The sequence below is a fragment of the Heterocephalus glaber genome, unplaced genomic scaffold (genome assembly GCF_053883595.1).
Source record: "Heterocephalus glaber isolate CG9 unplaced genomic scaffold, H.glaber_assembly_v1.0 deba00000122, whole genome shotgun sequence".
In the NCBI taxonomy this organism is placed as follows: Eukaryota; Metazoa; Chordata; class Mammalia; order Rodentia; family Bathyergidae; genus Heterocephalus; species Heterocephalus glaber.
The window spans coordinates 76,598,202-76,619,367 of record NW_028258138.1 but is presented as its reverse complement, the minus strand read 5'-3'; the positions used below and the strand labels follow the sequence as shown (position 1 = coordinate 76,619,367).

The window sequence follows — 21,166 nt, the reverse complement described above, 5'->3', positions numbered from 1 at the left end:
AGCACTATTCAGCCTTCAAAAATGAGAAATTAGAGACATTTATTGCTAAATGGGTGCACATTGAGGCAATACTCTTAAGTGAAATAAATAGGACACACGTGTAAATACTGAATAATTTCTCTAGTGTGAGAAAGTGAAAGTGTAAATAAGGACTACAAGGTATAACAGATAATGTGAAATAGGAAGAAAAGGGGCAAAGGGGAAGGGGAAGTGGGAGGGGGAGGGGAAAGGAAAGAAGGGAATGGAATTAATATGAGAAAATGAAAAAATGGAAACAAAGTCTTTGTAAATAGGGAGGGATGGTGGGGTTGAAGGAAGGGCAGGGGAAGGGGGAAAAATAAGACCAAGAGAGTATGTAAAGGTGCAAATTTCCAATGATGAATGTCATTATATTGTACACCTAAAATGTACCAATAAAAGGATATACAAAAAATAAATAAATAAAATAAAGTTGTTGGTGTACTATTAAAAAAAAATTGATGGCCAGCTTGGGCCACTTAGTGACTTAGCAAGACCCTGTCTTGAAATAAAAAATTTAAAAAGGGCTGAGGATGTAGCTCAGGGCAAAAGTCTTGGTTCAATCTCCAAAATTACCAAACAACAACAACAACAACAACAAATTAGTGTACTATCTCAATGATATGTAAACTGAAAAATCTTTATTTATCTATTTATTTATTTGTTTGTTTATTTGTTTACAGAGATTGTAGCTTGTGAAAGATAGGGTGCTGACTGACAAGCCTGTAGTTTTGAGACACACCCAAAGTACGAAATGTTCCATATATATACATCTGTAATGAGCTATTCCTCTATTGGCAGGTTTTGAATTTTCACTTGGCATGCAAAAATTCTCTATGTGACAAACTACATACTTGCATCAGAAAAACATTAAACAAAGATATTGGCTAGTGTACCTAGAAACTATTTAAATTTTTAATGTGATTTTGTGTTTTTTGTTTTGTTTTTACATAATTTGATGCAGATTTCAGCCTTCACACTAGCACTGATGTCCTTTGCAGCCTGTTCTTGGGTCTCCTTCCTTATTAAATAGTACCAGTGGTTAACAGTCAGCCAGCCTTATCTTAAATCTCTGCAAGAATTATTTAAAGTGAATACTGAAACCTCGCTTCTTATGGCCAGAAAAAAAATAAATGGCTAGTTCAGTGAGTTGCCTGCTTGTTCATACACTGAAGCTGGAGACAAGTGTGCAAGCTCTGAGGTACAGGTGGAGAGAAGAGGTTCAGTCATAATGCACCTTGAGCTTGGCCACTTCAGAGCCAGACAGGTCTCCATTGCTGAGTGTCTGGAGGGGTGAAGGAGGCCTGGCCTCCACAGCACACTTGGTCATATTCACCATGTACTTCCGAAAGGCCTTTTGAATAACAGCAGCACCTTCTTCCTCTGCCTTTCTCTTGGTGGTAGTGACTATGGGCTCATATAACTTCTTGAAAGGGTTGGCTTCCGTGAACTTCTCCTCCATCATTGTTTTCATAGTATCCAGGCCACTGGAGTCACCGAGGACCCTGGTGGTGAAAGCAAAGAGAATGTCCATGCAGTGGAGGCGATCTCCACTTACCATAGGCAAGTCCATTACTAGAAATTGGAATTTATTTGGTTTTGCCACACGCAGAGGCTCAGGCAAGGCATCAGCAAAGTCAGAAAGGGCAGAATACTTGATAAACTGTGTTGCTTCGGGGTCAAACTTCTCCCAGATCTCATAGAACATTTCAAAGTCATCTTCACACAAAGGCTCCTCACTTTCTTCAGTGGCTACATTGAAATTCTCTAGAATCACAGCAATATACATGTTGACAACAATGAGAAAGGAGATGATGATGTAACTGACAAAGTAGGCTATGGCTACACCATGGAGGTAAGGTTTGTCTGGGGAGTTAGGTCCCAGCATGGGGTTAAGGAGAGCATCCCAGCCTGCTGATGTGGTTATCTGGAAGAGACAGAGCATGCTGCCTGTGAAAGTATCAAAGTTGAATATATCATCAATTCCACCTTTTCTCTCTATTTTGGAAAAACAGTTCATACCAAAAATGGCATAAATAAACATAACCAGAAAGAGTAGAAGACCGATGTTGAATAGAGAGGGAAGGGACATCATCAGAGCAAAAAGGAGAGTCCTGATTCCTCGCGCTGCCCGAACAAGTCTCAGGATGCGGCCAATTCGAGCCAAGCGGACAATTCTGAAGAGTGTTGGAGGAAAAGGAATGGTCTTGCTTTTTCCCACTAAGGTAACCAGTGTACCTGGAGAAGAAGGGTTAATGAATTTCCATTAGGCATACTGGTTTCAAACCCAGTCCAATTTCTGCCTCAGAATCCTAGGAGGGCCAACTTTTTATTAATATTTGGTAATTTGTACACAAAATTAAGAATTTTCTTTCTAATATCAGGGAAAATATCTATCAGTGCCTTAGCTTGAAAAATAATTTCCAAGAGTCATACAGTTTTAAGTAGGACTTTCAATGGTATAGAGTGCATAAAATATTGAAATAATCAAGGAAAGGAATGCAGTTTATGAATGGCTATTTTGTGAATTATCGTATGTACTTGAAGTATATTACCCATGTTGGATTTTTAAAAGCCACTCATGAGGTAACAAATGGAGTAGTTCTCCATATAAAAAGGAAAATAGATGAAGTCCATATTGAGTCCTTTAGATTACCATACAAGGAGAATTCTACTATTTAGAGGTTGGGTTGATCCTATGTTGCCAGTTGAAATTGTGGAATCCTTAATTCCAGAGTTCCTTAAAAGGGACCAGCTTTTATTTGTTTAGAGAAATTTCAATATAGCCCTGCTACAGGTGAGAAAGCTTATTTGATGAAAGGTCCACACATGGAGGGGGGTCACAGTATTGGGATGCTCATCTTTAGACTAAAACTGCTTGTGAATCTCACATTCATCAATATTATCGCTCCAAGAACTTTTGAGTCTAATCTCACAAAGCTTAAGGCATGAACTCGAGAGATATTCTCTCTCTTGTGGACACCCCAGAAATGGCATCTCAAGCAGAGCTTTGGGAAAACAGCTGAATATTTGGCCTAAAATGTCACCTGTTCTCTCTACAGGCAAGTGACACAAGGATTTAAAGTAACTTGCATTTTGGCCAACATATCTAGAATGCCTGGAACGTGCTTGACTTGTATAGATATGGGTTTGTTCTTGTTCCGAAGGCCTTCTAAGGTCATTAGGGGTCACAAGCAGTGAAAATGCTTCTGCTATCACCTAATGAGAAAAGAGATCTAGTGGATGATAGACTTCACTGGTTGCCCAATTGTGCCAAAGTTTAATTCATTCATTCACTGGGCAGTTGACCCCAGCACGACCTGAATGTATTAATATTCAGCAACATTTATTCTTTAAAGCCTCATATCTTTTCCTTAGATACTTTTTCCACTAATAGAGCCCACAGAATGCTGTTCATTTGCTGAGCTCTGTTCAATTAATTTCCCTATCTCTTTCTGATATTTTAAGATAAGTGAATTTTAATACCTCAACTGGATTGTTAACTCCTACAGAGAGGTTCATATCAACCCATACTCTTTTTTATATTATTCTTAAAGCTTTGGTAGGAGCTTGGGAAAATGTCAAGGCTAAGAGCTGGATGGCAGACGTGCTGGCAAAGGGACATAAACTTTTGCTCACACTGGTGAGTAGAATTTGGCTTACTGTGTGATTTTCTCATCCATTGGTGCAAATGCTATACACTATGTGTAATTGCAGTGGTCTATTAACTGTTCAAAAGATAGCTGTAAGATGTTTCCTTAAACTGCACAACACCTGGCAAGGCCTGGAAGGAGTGGGGGAGTGAATGAACCTTTTTGTCTATTGGAAGAAGGGCTCCTTGAACTCCCAAAGGGGCTGCCCCAGACTCATCCTACCACCATTTTCTGACTTCTATTGTTACTGCCAGTTTCACCAGAACTTGGGATTGGAACTGACTAATAAAGATTAAGGTCTCTCTAACTGAACATGTGGGAAGATCTATTGCTGTGCTTTACCTACATAAACTTCATGGCTTAGAAACCAAAACAGACTATGGACTGCAGCACTCTTTTGATCTCTGATATATCTTCATTGCTGTAATACCGTCAGGAACCAAAATATTTTGATTCAATGTATCTATTTCATGCATCCTGTCTGAGACTGGACAAAACCATCTATTTTTGAAATCAGTTTTACTTGTCTTCACTAGTTTTTTAACCGTGAGAAGGGCTCCTGAGCAGTTTTACATAATTATAAAAAGTCAAATTAATGTTTTAATTAAAATTAGACTTCAAAACCCAAAGTAAACTCTAATGATTTATCCATAAAGAATTGCAAAGTTGTGTGTGAGTGTATGTTTTATAAAAGGGTATATGGCAGGCATTGAGGTTGTAGCTCAGTGGTAGAGAGTGCATGCTTAGCATGTACAAGGTTCTGGGTTTGACACTCAGCACACAAACACAAAAAGGGATATGGTAATAACACTCTTTCTCCTCTATTCTTATTCCATAAACCATACAGTTTAGGTAACCTATCTATGGTTAGAGAAAATGTAGTGATTATAAAATGAGGCTGGTTGTTGAATGGATTCAAGGCAGTTGAGACAAGCATAGTTTACAATATGATTGAAATGAGTGTGGGATTCAGAATAAAGAGAAAGTACTGCTTGTTTGTATCAGACACTCTTAGAAGCCCAAACTTAGTGGGCTGTGGGCCTGTATAAGCAGGAGGGGAAGCCCAGTAATTGTGATCTGGGATCCGTGTAGGTTTTGAACAAAAGAAAAACATGGATACCAAATGCCATATCCCTAAGTCTATAAAATGTTCATTAGACCTCAGAGTTGCGCAGGGAAGGTAGAACTTTGATTGACTTACTTGGATAGGTCAAATGCCACCACATAACTTCTAAGTTATATTCATTTTGTATATCACTATTGAATAAATCTTGTTCAGTTGTGTACACAGTCAAGGGAATGGAAAATATTCTGTATTTTTTAGCAACTTCCCAGTAGAGAATGGCATTAGTACATCTATTTTTTTTTCAGAAACCACACAGAGCCTATCTTGTTGCTTTGAGAATAGTTTGGATATACTTCAAAAGGGTGATATTTGCAGGCTTACTTATAGGTCTCAGTTTAAATCCCTTCTGGCTGCTGAGTTTACTTACTTATGATAGAAAGAACCACGACCACACAATCAAATAAATTCCAGCCATTGATAAAATAATATTGCCTCAAAGCAAACACTTTGATGAGACATTCTACTGTAAAGATGGTCACAAAGACTGTGTTGAGATGTTCAAAGACTGAGTCTGTGTCTGGGGATTGGTCTCGTGTCTCAACCATCATACAAACCATGTTTAGGACAATGAGACTCATGATGAAGACATCAAAGACCTGGTGTGTGACCAGGTCAAACACAAGACCTTGACATTTGTTCTGAGGAGAGAGAGAGAAAAAAAGAAGATATCACTGATCATTTTGAGTTTTAATAATGAAATTGCATACGTTAAAAAGGCACATTTATACAGCAGAATTTGTTCTTTCTTACAATTAAGGTAGTTCCTTGAAAAATACCCAGACATTTCTCAAAGCACAAAAAATTCTTATAGGTCCCCAATGTTGTCTTATTTTCATTTAAATTTAGTTAAACAGGGGGCTTCAATTAAAGTGTTTAGGCTTATAGTTTTAATTTCACAGGAAAACCAAACTACAGATTAAAAATCTTACTAGCAACATAACTTTCATGTGATAGAGGATGCTATTTTATTGAAATAAAACAGCTCATGTTGGCTTTAATACTAAGAATATGAACCCAGATCTCTAAATTTCATCTGTTTCTGATTTTTTACTTCAATAATATTAATGCAGAAAATATGTTACTTAAGTATTTTGGAAAAAATAGAATGAACAGCTCCAAGGCTCTGTTTGCCAGTTCAGAATAATAACTTATATTTAACCAAACTTCTGTATTCCACTTTGTATTAACTGAAGTCCTCTGTTTAACTAATTAAATTCTGGAATACCAATTTTCTAATTCATGCTAGAAATGGCTAGATAGATGACATTCTAATCCAATGATTAATAAAAATGGAAACAATAAAACTGGTTATATCCTATCATTATCGATGGTGAACTTGCATATTGGTTTCTATGTAGACAGCCATGCTGCCTGCAATGTGGAGGTTGTTCTGGTCCAGGTCCTGATTCTAAGTTGCATACCTAATCAATCACGTAAAGTGAAATGACTTGATTATCCCACTATTTTCTTTAATATGACTTCTACAAGGCACTTCTTTTGTTCTTGACAGAATGGAAACTGTTCTTAAACACAAATTCACACGCTTACATTGGATGGCATTCATGACTATACATTGGTTGTTTTATAATACATGTATATTTATTATTTTTATTATAATGTATGTACATGTATATGGATTATTTTATATTATTGTCTAATCAACATATGTATTCACTGCTCTATTTAGAGAACTGATGAACCCCTAAGAATACATCTTTAGACCTTCCAGGGATCTATTATGGTAATCTGTGCAAGAAACTGTATTGGTTTGTAGTGGTAACAGTAAAGATACAGCATGTAGGTTTAAAAGCTAATGTGGAGGAGAAGCAAGAACAGTCAGTGTTGAATGTAAGGAGCTATGGAGAGATAAGGCTGAGGCTATTGTTTCTGGCTGGTGGATCCATTTAACAACTAGAAAACAGAGTATAAGGAGTTTTCAGGGAACTAGATATGAGACCTGTTTTGAAGACTGAGTTAGAGGTGCCAGTGGAGCACCTAAGGGCCATGAGCAGGTACAAATAGGTATGCAGTGCAGGTCCTGGAATGAAGGTGTGGGTTCAATGACATCAACACTGATATGACTCTAAGTCATGACAGTGAATACTGCCATTCCGGGAGAGCAGAGGCAATGAGAAGAAAGGGGAGGAGTAACACTCCAGGGACACTACATTTACATCAGTAATTTTTAAACTGTGTGCTAAGAGCTCTAGGCTTTTATTAAGGAGCCAGGAGCAGTCAAGTGCATTTCCTATGTGAGAATGCATCTGGGAAGTTAGCAAAGAGATGGAAAAAGATACTCCAGAAATAGAAAATGTAAGAAGAAAAATGTAAGGAAGGTTAAGTGTTGGCCTATAGTTAGTCCTAACATTTAGACAAATGGAGATTAGGAGCATAAAGTACCTAAAGCTTTAGATGATCAAAAAGCATTCCATGTCACCTCAGAATGTGCAGTAACTCCTATACCTCAGTGTGATTTTTAATCCAAATAATGAAGCCGCCTTGTGGGGCTGCATCAGGAAAAATCAGAAATGATTCCAAATTCCTTCCTGTATTGCTAGAAATAAAATGCATCAACACTTGGGCTAGTACAGCTGAATTTTCCTCCCTGTGTTATTGTCATTTCTATTTCTTTGTTCCAAAGATCAAACTATCGTATTTAGATTTTAGAGATTAAAAAAAGGTCTGGGGAGGTAAAGTTGTGAGTAAAGGACTAACAGGTAACTTGAAGTCTTAACTCAGATTCAGGGACATCTGGGAATATGATTCTGGTTTATCTCATGTCCCATTGCTCTCTGGAATATAAAAGTTAAGATAAATGTGCAGCCTTAACTGGTGAGATTGTACCTGGTTATCAGAAACCTTCATTGAATGTTTGATTAGTGAATTGTGGCTACATGGGAAGGACAGTGGTTTGGTGCCTGCTTCTAGGTGACCACAGAGATAAACATGCTATGAAAGATGGTTAAGAAGTGGAGGTGGCAACTTTCCTGAGAATAAGTGGTCCATGCCCACTTTAAGTTGATGCCTTGTTGCCCAGCATGCCCTGTGCACAGCAAGGGTCAGGAAGCTGTATCTGTGCTGCACCTTCTGTTTGTCTGTGTGGTGCTGCATTGCTTGAAATAAACTAGTAAATATGTGGGAACATACTGCATCTTGTGAGTCTTTGAATTGATTCTAATCCCTGGGCAAAATGGTAGTGCATCAGTGGTTGTATAGAATGCACATGTAAACAAAAAGTCTTTATGTTTTTTGTTGTCTCAAGTTCAAATAGAACATTGAAGTGAAAGTATTACTAGAAAGTGAGAGCAATATTTTAAAGCCAGATTCGACTCAGGTAAATTGAAGTTTCATATATTGTTGACAGATTAAACTTCTCCAAATAAAAGTTTATCTTTAATCCTGTGGCCAAAAAAGCCCTCACTGTATAAAGGATAAATTCTAAATACTTGGCCATAACATTCACAAATAATTTTATTTTTTGGCTTAAATTCTTTTATTGGTGCATTTTAGGTATACAGTACATTTACATTTATCATTGGGGCGCTTGTACCTGTACATGATGTATCTTGGTTCTTATTTTTTCCCCATTCCCTACACTCCCTTCACCCCTCCACCTTTCCCTATTTACAAAGACTTTGTTTCCATTTTTTCCTTTTCTCATAATTTTTCCTTTTCCTTCGACAAACATTTTTAATGTAACACAAATATTTAATCCTAGTGAGATGAACTCTGTGCTTAAAATATGTACTTCATTTACCAAGTGATTAATGAAAGCATACTTTATGCCAGGTTCTTTATTGATGCTGGGAATATCAGTGCAACTTTGATCATTTTGGATTTCATGTTCAAATGAAAATCTTCAAATCCTCTGCATGCTTCAGATTGCAAACCTATCTTCTATCCTGCTCTCTCCAGTTTTTAGTCCCCACTGGTCCTCCTTGTCATGAAAGCATTCAAGCTTACTGGTCAGAACTATAAACTATGTGTGCTATATTACTAGTTACAAATATCTTAACTGAATTGCTTGGGACCAGAAATAGATTTTGGATTTTAGAATATTTGCATATGCTATAAAATAAAACATCTTGGGGATGACACCCAAATCTGAATATGAAATTTATTTATGTCTTATACATGCCTTACACACAGAGCCTGAAGGTAATTTTATACAATATTTTCAGTGCACCTATATTTTGTGATCTACCACATAAGGTCAGGTGTGGGGTTTTCCATTTGTAGCATCATGTCAACAACCAAAAATTTCAGATTTGGGGTTTTTGGTCTAGGGGTGCTCAGTCTGCAGTTTATAATCCATTGTTCTCAAATGTGTATACAGTATGGATCCATCTCTCCAGTTAAATCTCAAGCACAGAGCAGCACTGATACTTTTATCTTGACCTATAGCACTTGATAAAGTCAGATTCAAAGAGATCAAGGGTCTGCAAGTTAGGGCCCACAATTGAAATCCAGCCAAATTCCTATTTTTGTTTTACTTTGCCCATGAACTCAGAAAGGCTTCTGCATGTTTAAATGTTCAGGGGAAAAAAATCAAAAGGAGAATAAATTTTGTGACACATGAAAATTATATGAAATTCAAATTTCTGTGTCTATAAACATAGTTGTGCTAGATCATAGGCAGACTGATTAGTTCTTTGTCTACTTTATGCCACAATAGCTGGGTACAGTAGTACAGGAGCAGTGGCAGAAACCATAGGGCCAGGAAAGACCAGAAGGCTTACTGTCTGGTGATTTACAAAAAAGCTCCCCATCCCCTGATACTCAGAGTTATTGTAAAGACTTCTGAAGTCTTTACATCCTCACATCAGTCACCTCATTCACACTTGTAAAGGATATTATAAATACATTTTAAACTAGTTAAGTTCAAACAACCTGCTAAGTTTGTGTCATGGCAATGTGTATATACTAAACACCTACTATGAGTTTACCAAAAATTACAGTTCTTCTCCCGGCTAATACTAACAAATATGAATATTTATTTTTCTTAAGGACTTGAGTGTATCTGGGTTCTTGAGTTCTTAGATAATGTATTTAATTTTAAAACTTCTGCAAAGCCATTCTGTAAACTTGGATGGCTTTGCAGAAATCTGAGTTCCTCATAATTGCTTATCAGATCTATGTATTTAGAATCATTCAATTGCTCTCACCAGAGGCCTTGGAATGGGTTTTAGAGGTTTTTTGGTTCCTAATTTTTTCATTGCATTATAGTATTTCTTCTGTTCTTCTGTCATAAAAATATCTTGGCCACCTAAGTATATGGAGGACATGAGAGCTCATTACCTTTTGGTATCAAGTTCTAAATTTTAGAAACAATTTTAAAATTAGAAACAATTTAAAATTTTAAAATTTATATCAATTGTTTCAAAAATTGCAATAGAAAGCAAAAGAAGTTGGACTCTTAGGGAGAACAAAAAGGAAACAGTTTTTAAGTTAAGGAACAAGGGAAAAGTAAGGTTATTTTATCAGCTATTTTCACATTTTGAAACATAAATTACAGACATCCCACAAAATCTTCATAAAATTAGATATACGTCAGGTTGCATAAATTAAACCAAAATGCAACAATAATAAGAATTAGTGGTGGAGACAAGATGTCAGAGTAGGAGTAGGCAGCAGTTTATAGTTTCTTTATGACCTGGAATCAAGACAGCTAGAAAGCAGATACTCAGTGAGGTGAAAGAGAAGTAGAGGTCCAAGAATAAAGTAAGATATGCCATGAAGTCTAAAAATGACAGAGAAACACAAGGGCAACATAGAGAAAAAGATGAAGGAGCCTGCAACACCAACCCTAGTTCCTTGGTGTGAGGGAAACCCAATTTTGTGAATACAAGATGATCCCACAGAGATCCAGTAGTCTCAATGATAAACAGTCCAGCGGTTCTAACCCCAGAAAAAAATCCACAATTACTACAAACTGTAAACCCAGTGTGGTGTTTTACTCAGCAGGGTAGTTTGGGGGAAGAAACCCACTGCAGTGCTCACCGTATCTCAGAGAGGTATAACCAGGAACCATTTTGAGAGGGCTTATTGTTTGAGACTCAGCTACTCCAGTGAAGTTATGGAACAAATGCACTTCAAGATCCCTGGAGACACCCTGCCACAGTGACTGGGTATGAGATATCTTTGAGAGACAGTCAGGGGAAGGGCAATGCTAGGCACAGGCCCCCTGAGAAGTTTAAGCAGCTGGGTCCTCAGGCTGTGGAGGACACAGTGGTCCTGTCCTCTGTGGTGTGTGGCTTTCTGAGGGGACTGAGTCTAAAACTGCCAGGATCAAGTTCAGCAGATTGTTTGGCTCCCCTCACTGCCCCATTCCAGCACAGAATTCAGTGGTCTGTTTGCTTTCCTCACCTTCCCAGGATTTCAGTGATATATCTCTGCTTGGATGTTTGCCACATCTCTGGGTTTACTAAGGGACTGCTGGAGCAAGTGGGGGCAAATCGCCCACCCACAGGTCACAAAGGTATTTGGGAATAGCAATGGCTAAGGGTGTACCGAAGGACATAAACACTAGAAACCTCTGGGGTGAACACAGCTTTGAGGCAGACGACATATCATTAACTAGCCCCTCCTAGCAGGAAAGGTCCAACAGGACTCAGCATTCATAAAACAACAGCATGTTAGTGGGTTTGGAAACAACAGGCCCCAGTTGTGATTCGCTCTCCTTTCTCCATATATCCAGTAGATTCCAATATTACAGATCTGGAAAAGAAATTTTATTCATCTAAATAGCTTGGTGTGGAGAAATTTTTTGGACTTGTTTTTCTTTTTTCATTTTTTGGCATTTTTCTTTTTTCATTCTTTTATCTTTTTTATTTGTTGTTTTTTTTGCTACTTTTACTTAATTTTATCTGCTTTTAAATTCTTTAATTGTAGTTTCATCTCACTGTATTCTCTTCCTCCTTTTTATATACTTCTTCTTTTTTTAAGGTTCTACTTCTTTAATTTTTCCCTTTCCCTGTCCCCTTCATTTTTATTGTTACTTTATTATTATTGCTTTTAACTTTTATTAAATTTTAACTTTTTAGTTAACCTGTATTATTATTATTGTTGCTTTCTTTTCTATTGTCAATGGTGATATAATTGTTGCTGTTAATTGGTATTTACTATATGCTAACATCTACTTTTTGTCTTGTCATCATCATTAATGCAGTTTGTTTTCTCCTCTTTGAGTGGCTAGAGATCAAGCACTCAAAAAGAGGCTGCACACTAGGAACTTAACATGAATGTGGGAGAGCTGTGCCCACCCAAATGCACAAATCTTAATGTAGAAACAAGAAGTATGAAAAGACAAAGCAACGTGGCTCCTCGACAGGTTCATAACTCGTGAGTAACTGAATTCAAAGATATAGAAATGGATGAAATGCGGGACACAACCTTCAAAATACTGATCTTTCTAATTAGTAATGACTTCAAAGAGAAAACAAATAAACACATGAATGAATTAAGGAAGACAAGATGGGATATGAAGGAACAATTCAAAAAAGAGTAGATTCTGATGAAGAACCAAACAGAAATCTTGGGGGGAAAGTAAAATAAGTCAAATAAAAAATTCAGTGAAAAGTCCTTACCAAACGATTCAATCAAACCAAAGACAGAATTTCAAGGCTTGAACATGAGGCTGATGAATTATTATACTTACTAATAAAGAAAATATAAGAAATTATAAACAAAACATCTAAGAACCTGGAACACAGTTAAAAGGCCCAATTTGTGAATTTTTGGTGTAGAAAACAGTGCCAAGATTCAGACTAATGTCACAGAAGAACTATTCAATGAAATGATAACAGAAAACTTCCCATATCATGGGAAAGATATGAACATCCAGGTACAGGAAGAATTCAGCATCCACAAAAAGGAGTGACCAGAAAAAAACCTACACACATCACATTATAGTCAAAATGTCAAGAGTATAGAAGAGTATGTGAGGGTGATCTGGCTGCAACATCTGTTATCCCACTGATCTTCAGGGTTGATTCTGCTGATATGACTGACTAGACAGGTGTCCCCATCCTCCCTCACCATTCCATGTGCATCCCTCCTGAAGCTGTGTGTTCAGCCAAAGAGGATGACCACCCCCAACAGAGGAGGACCATTTCCTCAGTCAAGGGTACACGAGTAGCTGTGCTCCCCTGCTAGAACCTCCAAACAAGCTCTTAAGAGTACATAAGAAAGAAAGAACACTGAATGCTGCAAGGGAAAGCTGCCAACTTACACATAGAGGGAAACCCATTGAAAGAACTGCAGATTTCTAAACAGAAATTGTAAAGGTAAGAAGCACATGGAAAAATGTATTTAAGAACCTGAAGAAAACAATTGCCAGACTGCATTATTATATCCATCAAACCTATCCTTGAGAATTGAAAAAGAAATACAGAGCTTCCAAGATAAGCATAAAATAAAGAAATTCATGATCACTAAGCCAGTATTGCATAAAGGAATTCTACACATTTAAAGGAATGCTACACACAGAAGAAGAAGAGTAGATAAGCTATTGGTGATTAAGAAAAATCAAACATTAGAAGCAAAACAAAATCACAGAATTTAGTACGTATCTTTCAATAATAATTGACTGTAAATGGTCTTAGTTCTCCAATTAAAAGATAAAGACTGGCAGATTGAATTAAAAACAAGATCCAATTCTTTTCTGCCTACAAGAAACACACCTCAGTAGCAAAGATATATGTAGGCTGAAAATAAAAGGATGGAAAACAATATTCCATACAGATGGAATCTGAAAACAAGCAGGAGTAGCTAAACTCATATCTGACAAAGTGGACCTTAAGACTAATGAGAAAGATTAATGAGTGGGCTTCAAAATTAATGAGAGAGACAAAGCAGATCATACCATCTATGGGTAAAAGTAACAATACATCAAGAAGATATAATAATTGTAAAAATATATGCATCAAACATTGGTGTGCCCAATTTCATAAAACAAACACTACTTAACGTAAAGGAACAGAATGGTGCCAATACAACAGTAATGGATGACTCCAAGACTCTACTCTCACCAACAGATAAGTCATCCAGACAAAAAAAAATCAAAAAAGAAACATCACAGTGAAACTATGTCATAGATCAAATGGGTTTAACAGACAACTACAAAACATTCATCCAACAACTATACAATACATATACTTTTTAACAGCTCATGGAACATTTCCCAAAACAGATCACATTTTAGGCCACAAAGGAAGTCCTAACAAGTACAAAAATGTAGAAATAATTTCTTGCATCTTACCAGATCATAATGGAATGAAACCACAAGAGAAACTATGCAAATATATGGAGATTAGACAATTCACTTTTCAATGATCAATGAGTCATTAAAAAATCAGGAGGAATATTGAAAAATTTCTAGAATTAAGTGAAAATGGAAACAAAACACACCAGAAACTCTGAACTACACACACTGAAGGCAGTTTTAACAGGGAAGATATGAATGCCTACATAAAAAACTCAGAACCTGGACAACATAGCCAGACAATATTTCAAAGAAAGAAAAAGAAGAGAAAAAAAGTAAAGAAAAGGAGGGAGAAGAAAAATAACTGATTATTACAAAAATGTAAATTGGAACAACAATGAGGACATTTCATTGCCATTAGGATGGCTATTATCAGAGAAGGTGAGGCAGTCCCAGCACCCAGAAGGAGGCTCCCCTGCTGCCATCCCATGTTCCTAGGGCAGAGAAGGTGAGCCGGTCCCAGCACCCGGAAGGAGGCTCCCCTGCCATCATTCCAAGTTCCTAAGGCAGAGAAGGTGAGCCACATGGGCCCCAGAAGCACCCCCCACCCCTGGTGGAAATGAGAAGACACGTAAACAAGCCTCAAAAACAGACTTCCGGGTCACCTACAGCAACCACAAAGGGCAAAGAGATGGAACAATCTAATACTCAAACACCTGGACTTTCAGAACTGCCAACAAAAGAGGATCTGGGAAAAATGAAATCAGAAATAATTACTCAGATAACAGCAAAGATTTTGCTCATAGTGCAAGACATGATTAATAAATCTAGAGAGGACACAGATAAAAAAATAGAGGATCTGAGGAACATGACGGAATCCCAACATAGGAAACAAATGGAATCCATAAAACAGATGCAAACAGATTTCCAGGAAATTAAAAACTCCATCGAAAGTCTGCACAGTAGAATGAACCAATGTGAGGATAGAATTTCAGATATAGAAGATAAGATTGCAATTAGTGACCAGGAAAAGAAAATTTGCTTTAAAATTGTAAGGGACCACAAGTAGTCAATCCAGCAGCTGCTAGAGAATGCAAAGAAGAATAACATAAGACTGATTGGAGTCAATGAAGAAAGAGGAGAGAGTGCAGATGACATAAAAAAACTCTTCACAGAAGTGATGGCAGAAAACTTCCCAAGGAGGGGAAAAGAACTTCACATACAGTTAAGTGAGGCATATAGGACTCCAGCTAGCCTTGATCAAAAAAAATCTACACATAGGCATATAACAGTTAGGATTCCAGAAACCCAACAGAAGAACAAAATTCTAAAAGCAGTGAGAGAAAAGAAACAAATCACATACAAAGGAAAGCCCATCAGAATCATAGCAGACTTCTCAATGCAAACCCCCAAGGCAAGAAGAGCTTGGAGTGATGTCTTTCAAGCCCTAAAGGAAAACAGCTTACAACCCAGATTGATGTACCCTGCAAAACTATCTTTCAAAATTGATGGAGAAATAAGATACTTTCCTGATAAAGAGCACCTCAGGAACTTCATGAATACCAAACTGGCACTCCAAAAAAATTGTGACAATATCCTAGGAAAAGACAATGAGGATCACAACCCCAGGAAGCCCAGCAGAATGAATCCACTGGGCGTGACAAATTAAAGGCAAAGGTGGAGAATCCAATGAAAAGAAAAAGTCAGGACAAAGCTTTTAAAACTTTTAACTTCATCTCCCTAGTGAGTGTATAATTCAATCTTGTTATTGTACTGAGTAGTATTTCTCTGATTCTAGAGTTGCACACCTTTCCTTGTGCTGTACTGGCTATTTATCATCTTCTTGTGTCTACTTTTTAATTGGGTTGTCTATTAATGAGCTCTAAGAGTTCTTTATATATTCTGGTCATAGGTTATATGCAGTGTAAATATGGTCTGTTTAAGGACTACTTTTCATTTTAATGATGTCATTTAGAGTTCTAAACTTTGATGGAATCTCATTTATCCATTTTTTTTCTTTTATACATCATGTTTTTTGTATTCTAGGTAGTTCTTGCCTAACCTAAATTCATAAACATTTTCCCTTATAATTTCTTCTTAAAGTTTTATAGTTTCAGTCTTTCATATTTAGGTTCATAGATCCTTTCAAGTTATTTTTATGTATGGAAATAAAGGGTTGAGGTTAATTTTTTATATACAGACACCAGGTGTTCTAGTGCCATTTGCTGAAAACACTATCTTTTCCTCGGCTCTTGAATTGAGTTTATATTCTATAAAATGCTAATGTTAAATAGTTTTTCATAACTCAGTGGACCATGTATGTGTGGTTCTATTTCTAGATTCTCTGTTTTATTCCAATGATCTATATGACTTTCCTTATAACAACACTGCCTTGATTACTGTAGCTTTAGAAGAAGTCTTAAAATTAGGTACTAAATGTTTTCCAACACTGTTTTTTTTTTCTTTTTTCTTTTCTAGGTCCTTTGTACTCCCACATAACTTTTAAATTTCAATATCCAATTCTTCATTTATAGCAAGTATACACATACCTGAATTTTTATATATACCTTGTGTTTTCTAATCCTGCTAAATTCAAGTACAAGTTCTAGGGGCTCCTAGAGATTTCTTAGTATTTTCTCTGTAGATGATCATTTCATCTACATATAAAGATTTTGGTTCTACCTTGCCAATCCTATCCTACTTGTGTCATTTTATTGCCAGACTATTTTGGTTGGGCCTAGCTTTCAAAGTTTAATGGACAGATGAAGAGTAAGCATATCTGCCCTTGTTCCCCACCTTAAGGAGAAAGCATTGTATCTTCTCCATTTATATAAGACATTCTCACTGGAAGTATGGAGTACATGGCTTTAATCTGTTGAGAAGTTTCTGTTCTACTTCTAGTCTCCTGATAGCTTTTACCATGAACAGCTGTAGAATTTAGTCCAATACTTTTTCTCCAACTAGTGACAGGATCATATGGCTTTCTCCTTTCCTCTGTTAAAATGATGACTTTTGGGGGTGGGTCTTGCAATGGTGAACCAACACTGCCATCCCTATAATAAAACCACTTTCTACATACTGCCAGATTTGACTTCTAATAGTTTGTTTTGTTAAACAAATTTCTATCCATGTTCATACTTTTTTCTTCTATCATCTTTATCCAGTTTTAGGATTAGCACAATGTTGAGTTCCTAAAATGAGGGGAGAAGTGTTCCTTCTTTTTTCTGCTTTAAATGTTTGATATAATTTATCAGTTAAAATGTATAAGAGTCTGCTGTTGTCATATAGGTAGGTTTTCAAGCTAGGAATATACTTTCTTTAATAGGTGCTATTCAAATTTTATATTTCCTGCAGAGTTAGTTTCATTAATTTGTCTTCCAAGGTACTGCTTAGAAGTTGTCCAGTTTATTTCAAAAAAGATTTTTGTAATATGCTTTCTATATCCTTTTAAATTCTGTAAAATCTGTGGTAATGTCTCCTAGATCTTGATATTGTAATTTAAAAATGTGTAATTGATATTGTGTAATAGGAAGTAAAGGTCTAAAGGAGCAGGGGAAGTGTGAGGGGTAGGGTATAGGAAAAAAGGGAAAAGAAAAAATAATAGAAAAGGAAAGAAAGGGAAACAAGGTCTTTGCAAATAGGGAAGTGTGGAGGAGTGAAGGAAGGGCAAGGGAAGGGGAAAAAAAAAAGAACCAAGTTACTCATGTAATGGTACAAGATTCCAGTGATGAATGTAACTGTATTTCATACCTAAAATGTAACAATAAACTTAATGGGGAGAAAAATATTAAACAGAGTGCCATGTGATCTAGTAATTGTACTTCTAAGTATAAACCCCAAAGAACTAAAAGCAGGAACCCGAATTGATAGTTATATGCACACCAATGTTTATAGAAGCATTGTTCACAATATCCAAAGATAGAAATAACTCAAATGCCACTGGCAGATGAATGTACAAACAAAATGTAGTATATGCAAACAACTACAGATTGTTCACCTCTAAAAAAGGAATTAAATTCTGATGTGTAGATGAATGTTGACGAGGTAGATGAAATAAACCAGACACCAAATGACAGACATTGTATGATTCCATTTATATGAAGCACCTTGAATAGTTAAATTCATAGAGGAAGAAAGTACAAAACTGGTTACCAGGAGTTGGGAGAGAGGGAAATGATGAGTCATTACTTAATGAGAACAGAGTTTCTGTTTAAGATGATGATGTAAATGTTTGGGAACACTATGATGATGGTTCTACAATATTGTAAATGTAATCAATGCCACTGAATTATTCACTTAAAAAGATTACCAGAATAAAAAATGGGGAGAAGTCACAAATAAATAACTTAATGTTTATCTCAGCATCTTAGAAAAACAAGAACAAACCAAAGCCAAAGCCAGCAGAAGAAAAGAAATAATAAAGATGAGGTTTGAAATTAATGAAATAGGGATTAAAAGAACAATACAAAGGATCAATGAAACAAAGAATTGGCTCTTTGAAAAAGTAAACAAAACTGATAAACTCTTAGACACACTAGCTAATAGAAAGTGAAGATACAAATCAAGAGAATTAGAGATGAAAAGGGGAATGTTTCAGCACACCACTGAAATCCAAAGGATCATTAAGGACTGTTTTGAAAACATATAATAAACTGGAGCATCTAAAGAATGGATAAATTTCTAGACCCATATGATCTACCAAAAGTAAACCAAGAAGATTTTAAAAAACCCTAAACAGATCAATAACATACAACAAGATTGAAACAGTAATAAAAACTCAGAACCAGACATGCTCACTGGAGAATTTTACCAATCTTTAAAGACGAACTAATACCAATGCTCCTCAAACCATTCCACAAAATAGAAAAGGAAGGAACTCTTCCAAACTCATTCTATGAGGTCAACATCACCCTGACACCAAAACAAGATAAAGACACAACTAAAAAAGAAAGATATAGGCCAATATCTTGATGAAGATAGAGGCAAAAATCCTTAATAAAGTACTGGCAAACTGAATTCAACAACACATTAAAAGGATCATACATAGGGTCCCGGGATTTAGCCCAGTGGTTTCACCGTCTGCCGCATAAGCGCAAGGACCAGAGTTCGATCCCCGGTACCAAAAAAAAAAGATTATACGCCACTTTAAGTTGATTTCTCTCCAGGAATGCAAGAATAACTCAACATATGCAAATCAATAGATATAATAGATCACATAAACAGAATCAAAGATAAAAAATTACACAATCATCTCAACCGATGTAGAAAAAGCTTTTGATAAACTTCAACATACTTATTGAGCAAAACACTGAAGAAATTAGGTATAGTAGGATCATTTCTCAACATAACAGAGGTAATATACAGTAAACCCCAGAGCAAACATCATTCTGAATGGGGGAAAGCCTTTCATTTCCTCTAAAGTTAGGAATGAAGCAAGGATGTCCATTCTTATTTTTTATTTATTTTTATTTTTTTCCATTAAGTTTATTGGTACATTTTAGAAGGATGGCCATTCTTAATACTACTATTCAATGTAATACTTGAAATTTTAGCTACAGTAATTAGGCAAGAGAAAGAAATAAAAAGGATACAAATAGAAAAGGGAAAGGTAAAATTATCCTTATCTGCAGATTATTTAATGTTATATGTAGAAGACCTTAGAGACTCTAAAGACTCCAGCAAAAGACTTTTAGACCTGATAAACAAATTCAGCGAAGTAGAAGGATACACAATCAACATTTAAAAAACAACAGCTTTTCTATACACTAATAATGAACTAGTTGTGAAAGAAATCAGGAAAACAATTTTATTCACAATACCTTAAAAAAACCCACCTAAGAATCAACCTAACCTAAGAGGTAAAAGACTTATATAATGAAAGTTTTAAAATGCATCAAAAATTGAATAAAAGAGTAGAAAATGGAAATACTTCCTACATTCATGAATCAGCAGAATTAATACTGCTAAAATTGTCATACTGCCAAAAGCAACCTACAGATTCAATGCAATCTCCATTAAAATTCCAATGACATTCTTTGCAGAATTAGAAAAACAATCCTAAAATTCATATGAAAACACAAAAGACCCAGAATAATCACAGCAATTCTAAGCAAAAAGAGCAATGCTGGAAACATCACAATATTTTATTTCAAATTATACTACAAAGCCATAGTAACAAAAACAGCATGACACTGGCACTATAACAGACACATAGATCAATGGAATAAAATAGAGGACACAGAAATAACTTCACAACTACTACCATCTGGTTCCTGGCAAAGGAGCCAAAAACACATTGGTGGGCTGGGGATTTAGCTCAGTGGTTCCACTGCTTGCCTCGAAAGCACAAAGTCCTGAGTTCTATTCTAGGTATAAAAAAAAAAAAAAAACGTTGGAAAAAAGCAGTCCCTTTAACAAATATGCTGGGAAAATTGGATATCCATATATAGATTAAAACTGTATCCCTATCTCTTATCCTAAAAAAAAAAATTCAAAATGAATAAAGGACCTAAGTATAGGACTTTAAGCTTTGAAACCACCATAAGAAAACATAGGGGAAACACTTGAAATCATAGGCACAGACAAAGAATCCTGAATACAGCTCCAAGAGCACGAGAAAATAGCAAGAATTAACAAAGGTACTACATCAAATTAAAAAGTTTCTGCACAGCAAGGGAAACAATAGAGTGAAGAGACAGCCCATAGAATGGGAAAAAATCTTTGCCAGCTATTCTTCTGATGGATTATCAATAACTAGAATATATACATAATTCAAAAAACTGAACACCAAAAAGTAAAATAACTCACTCAATAAATGGGCAGATCAGGGCTGGGGATTTAGCTCAGTGATTACACTGCCTGCCTTGCAAGCGCAAGGACCCAAGTTTAAACCCCAGTACCAAAAAAAAAAAAAAAAAAAAGGCAGATGAACTGAACAGACACTTCTCAAATGAAGCATAAACAACCAATGACTACTTTTTAAAAGCTCAACATTTTTAGCTTCTAGTGAAATAGAAATCAAAAATACAATCAGATTCCATTTCATCCCACTCAGAATGGTCATCGTTGAGAAAACAACAACAACAAAAACAACAACTACTACTACTACTTCTACTACTACTACTACAAATAAATTCTGGCAAGGATGCAAAAAAAAAGAACCTTCTT

The 21,166-nt window shown here is 36.1% G+C and overlaps 1 protein-coding gene across 2 annotated transcripts in view; it reads right to left on the bottom strand.

The window, feature by feature from the left end:
* Positions 1–448: 448 nt before the first annotated feature.
* Scn11a (sodium voltage-gated channel alpha subunit 11) overlaps positions 449–21,166 on the bottom strand; it is a 143,278-nt gene continuing 122,560 nt past the window's right edge. For both annotated transcript variants that reach the window (XM_087216475.1, XM_087216468.1), the window contains exons 25-27: positions 9,963–10,063; positions 5,165–5,435; positions 449–2,256 (exon numbers count right to left, since the gene is read on the bottom strand). In XM_087216475.1, the coding sequence (XP_087072601.1) occupies positions 1,241–2,256; positions 5,165–5,435; positions 9,963–10,063 (1,388 nt within the window). In that variant the 3' untranslated portion in view covers positions 449–1,240. The remainder of the gene's footprint in view (positions 2,257–5,164; positions 5,436–9,962; positions 10,064–21,166) is intronic.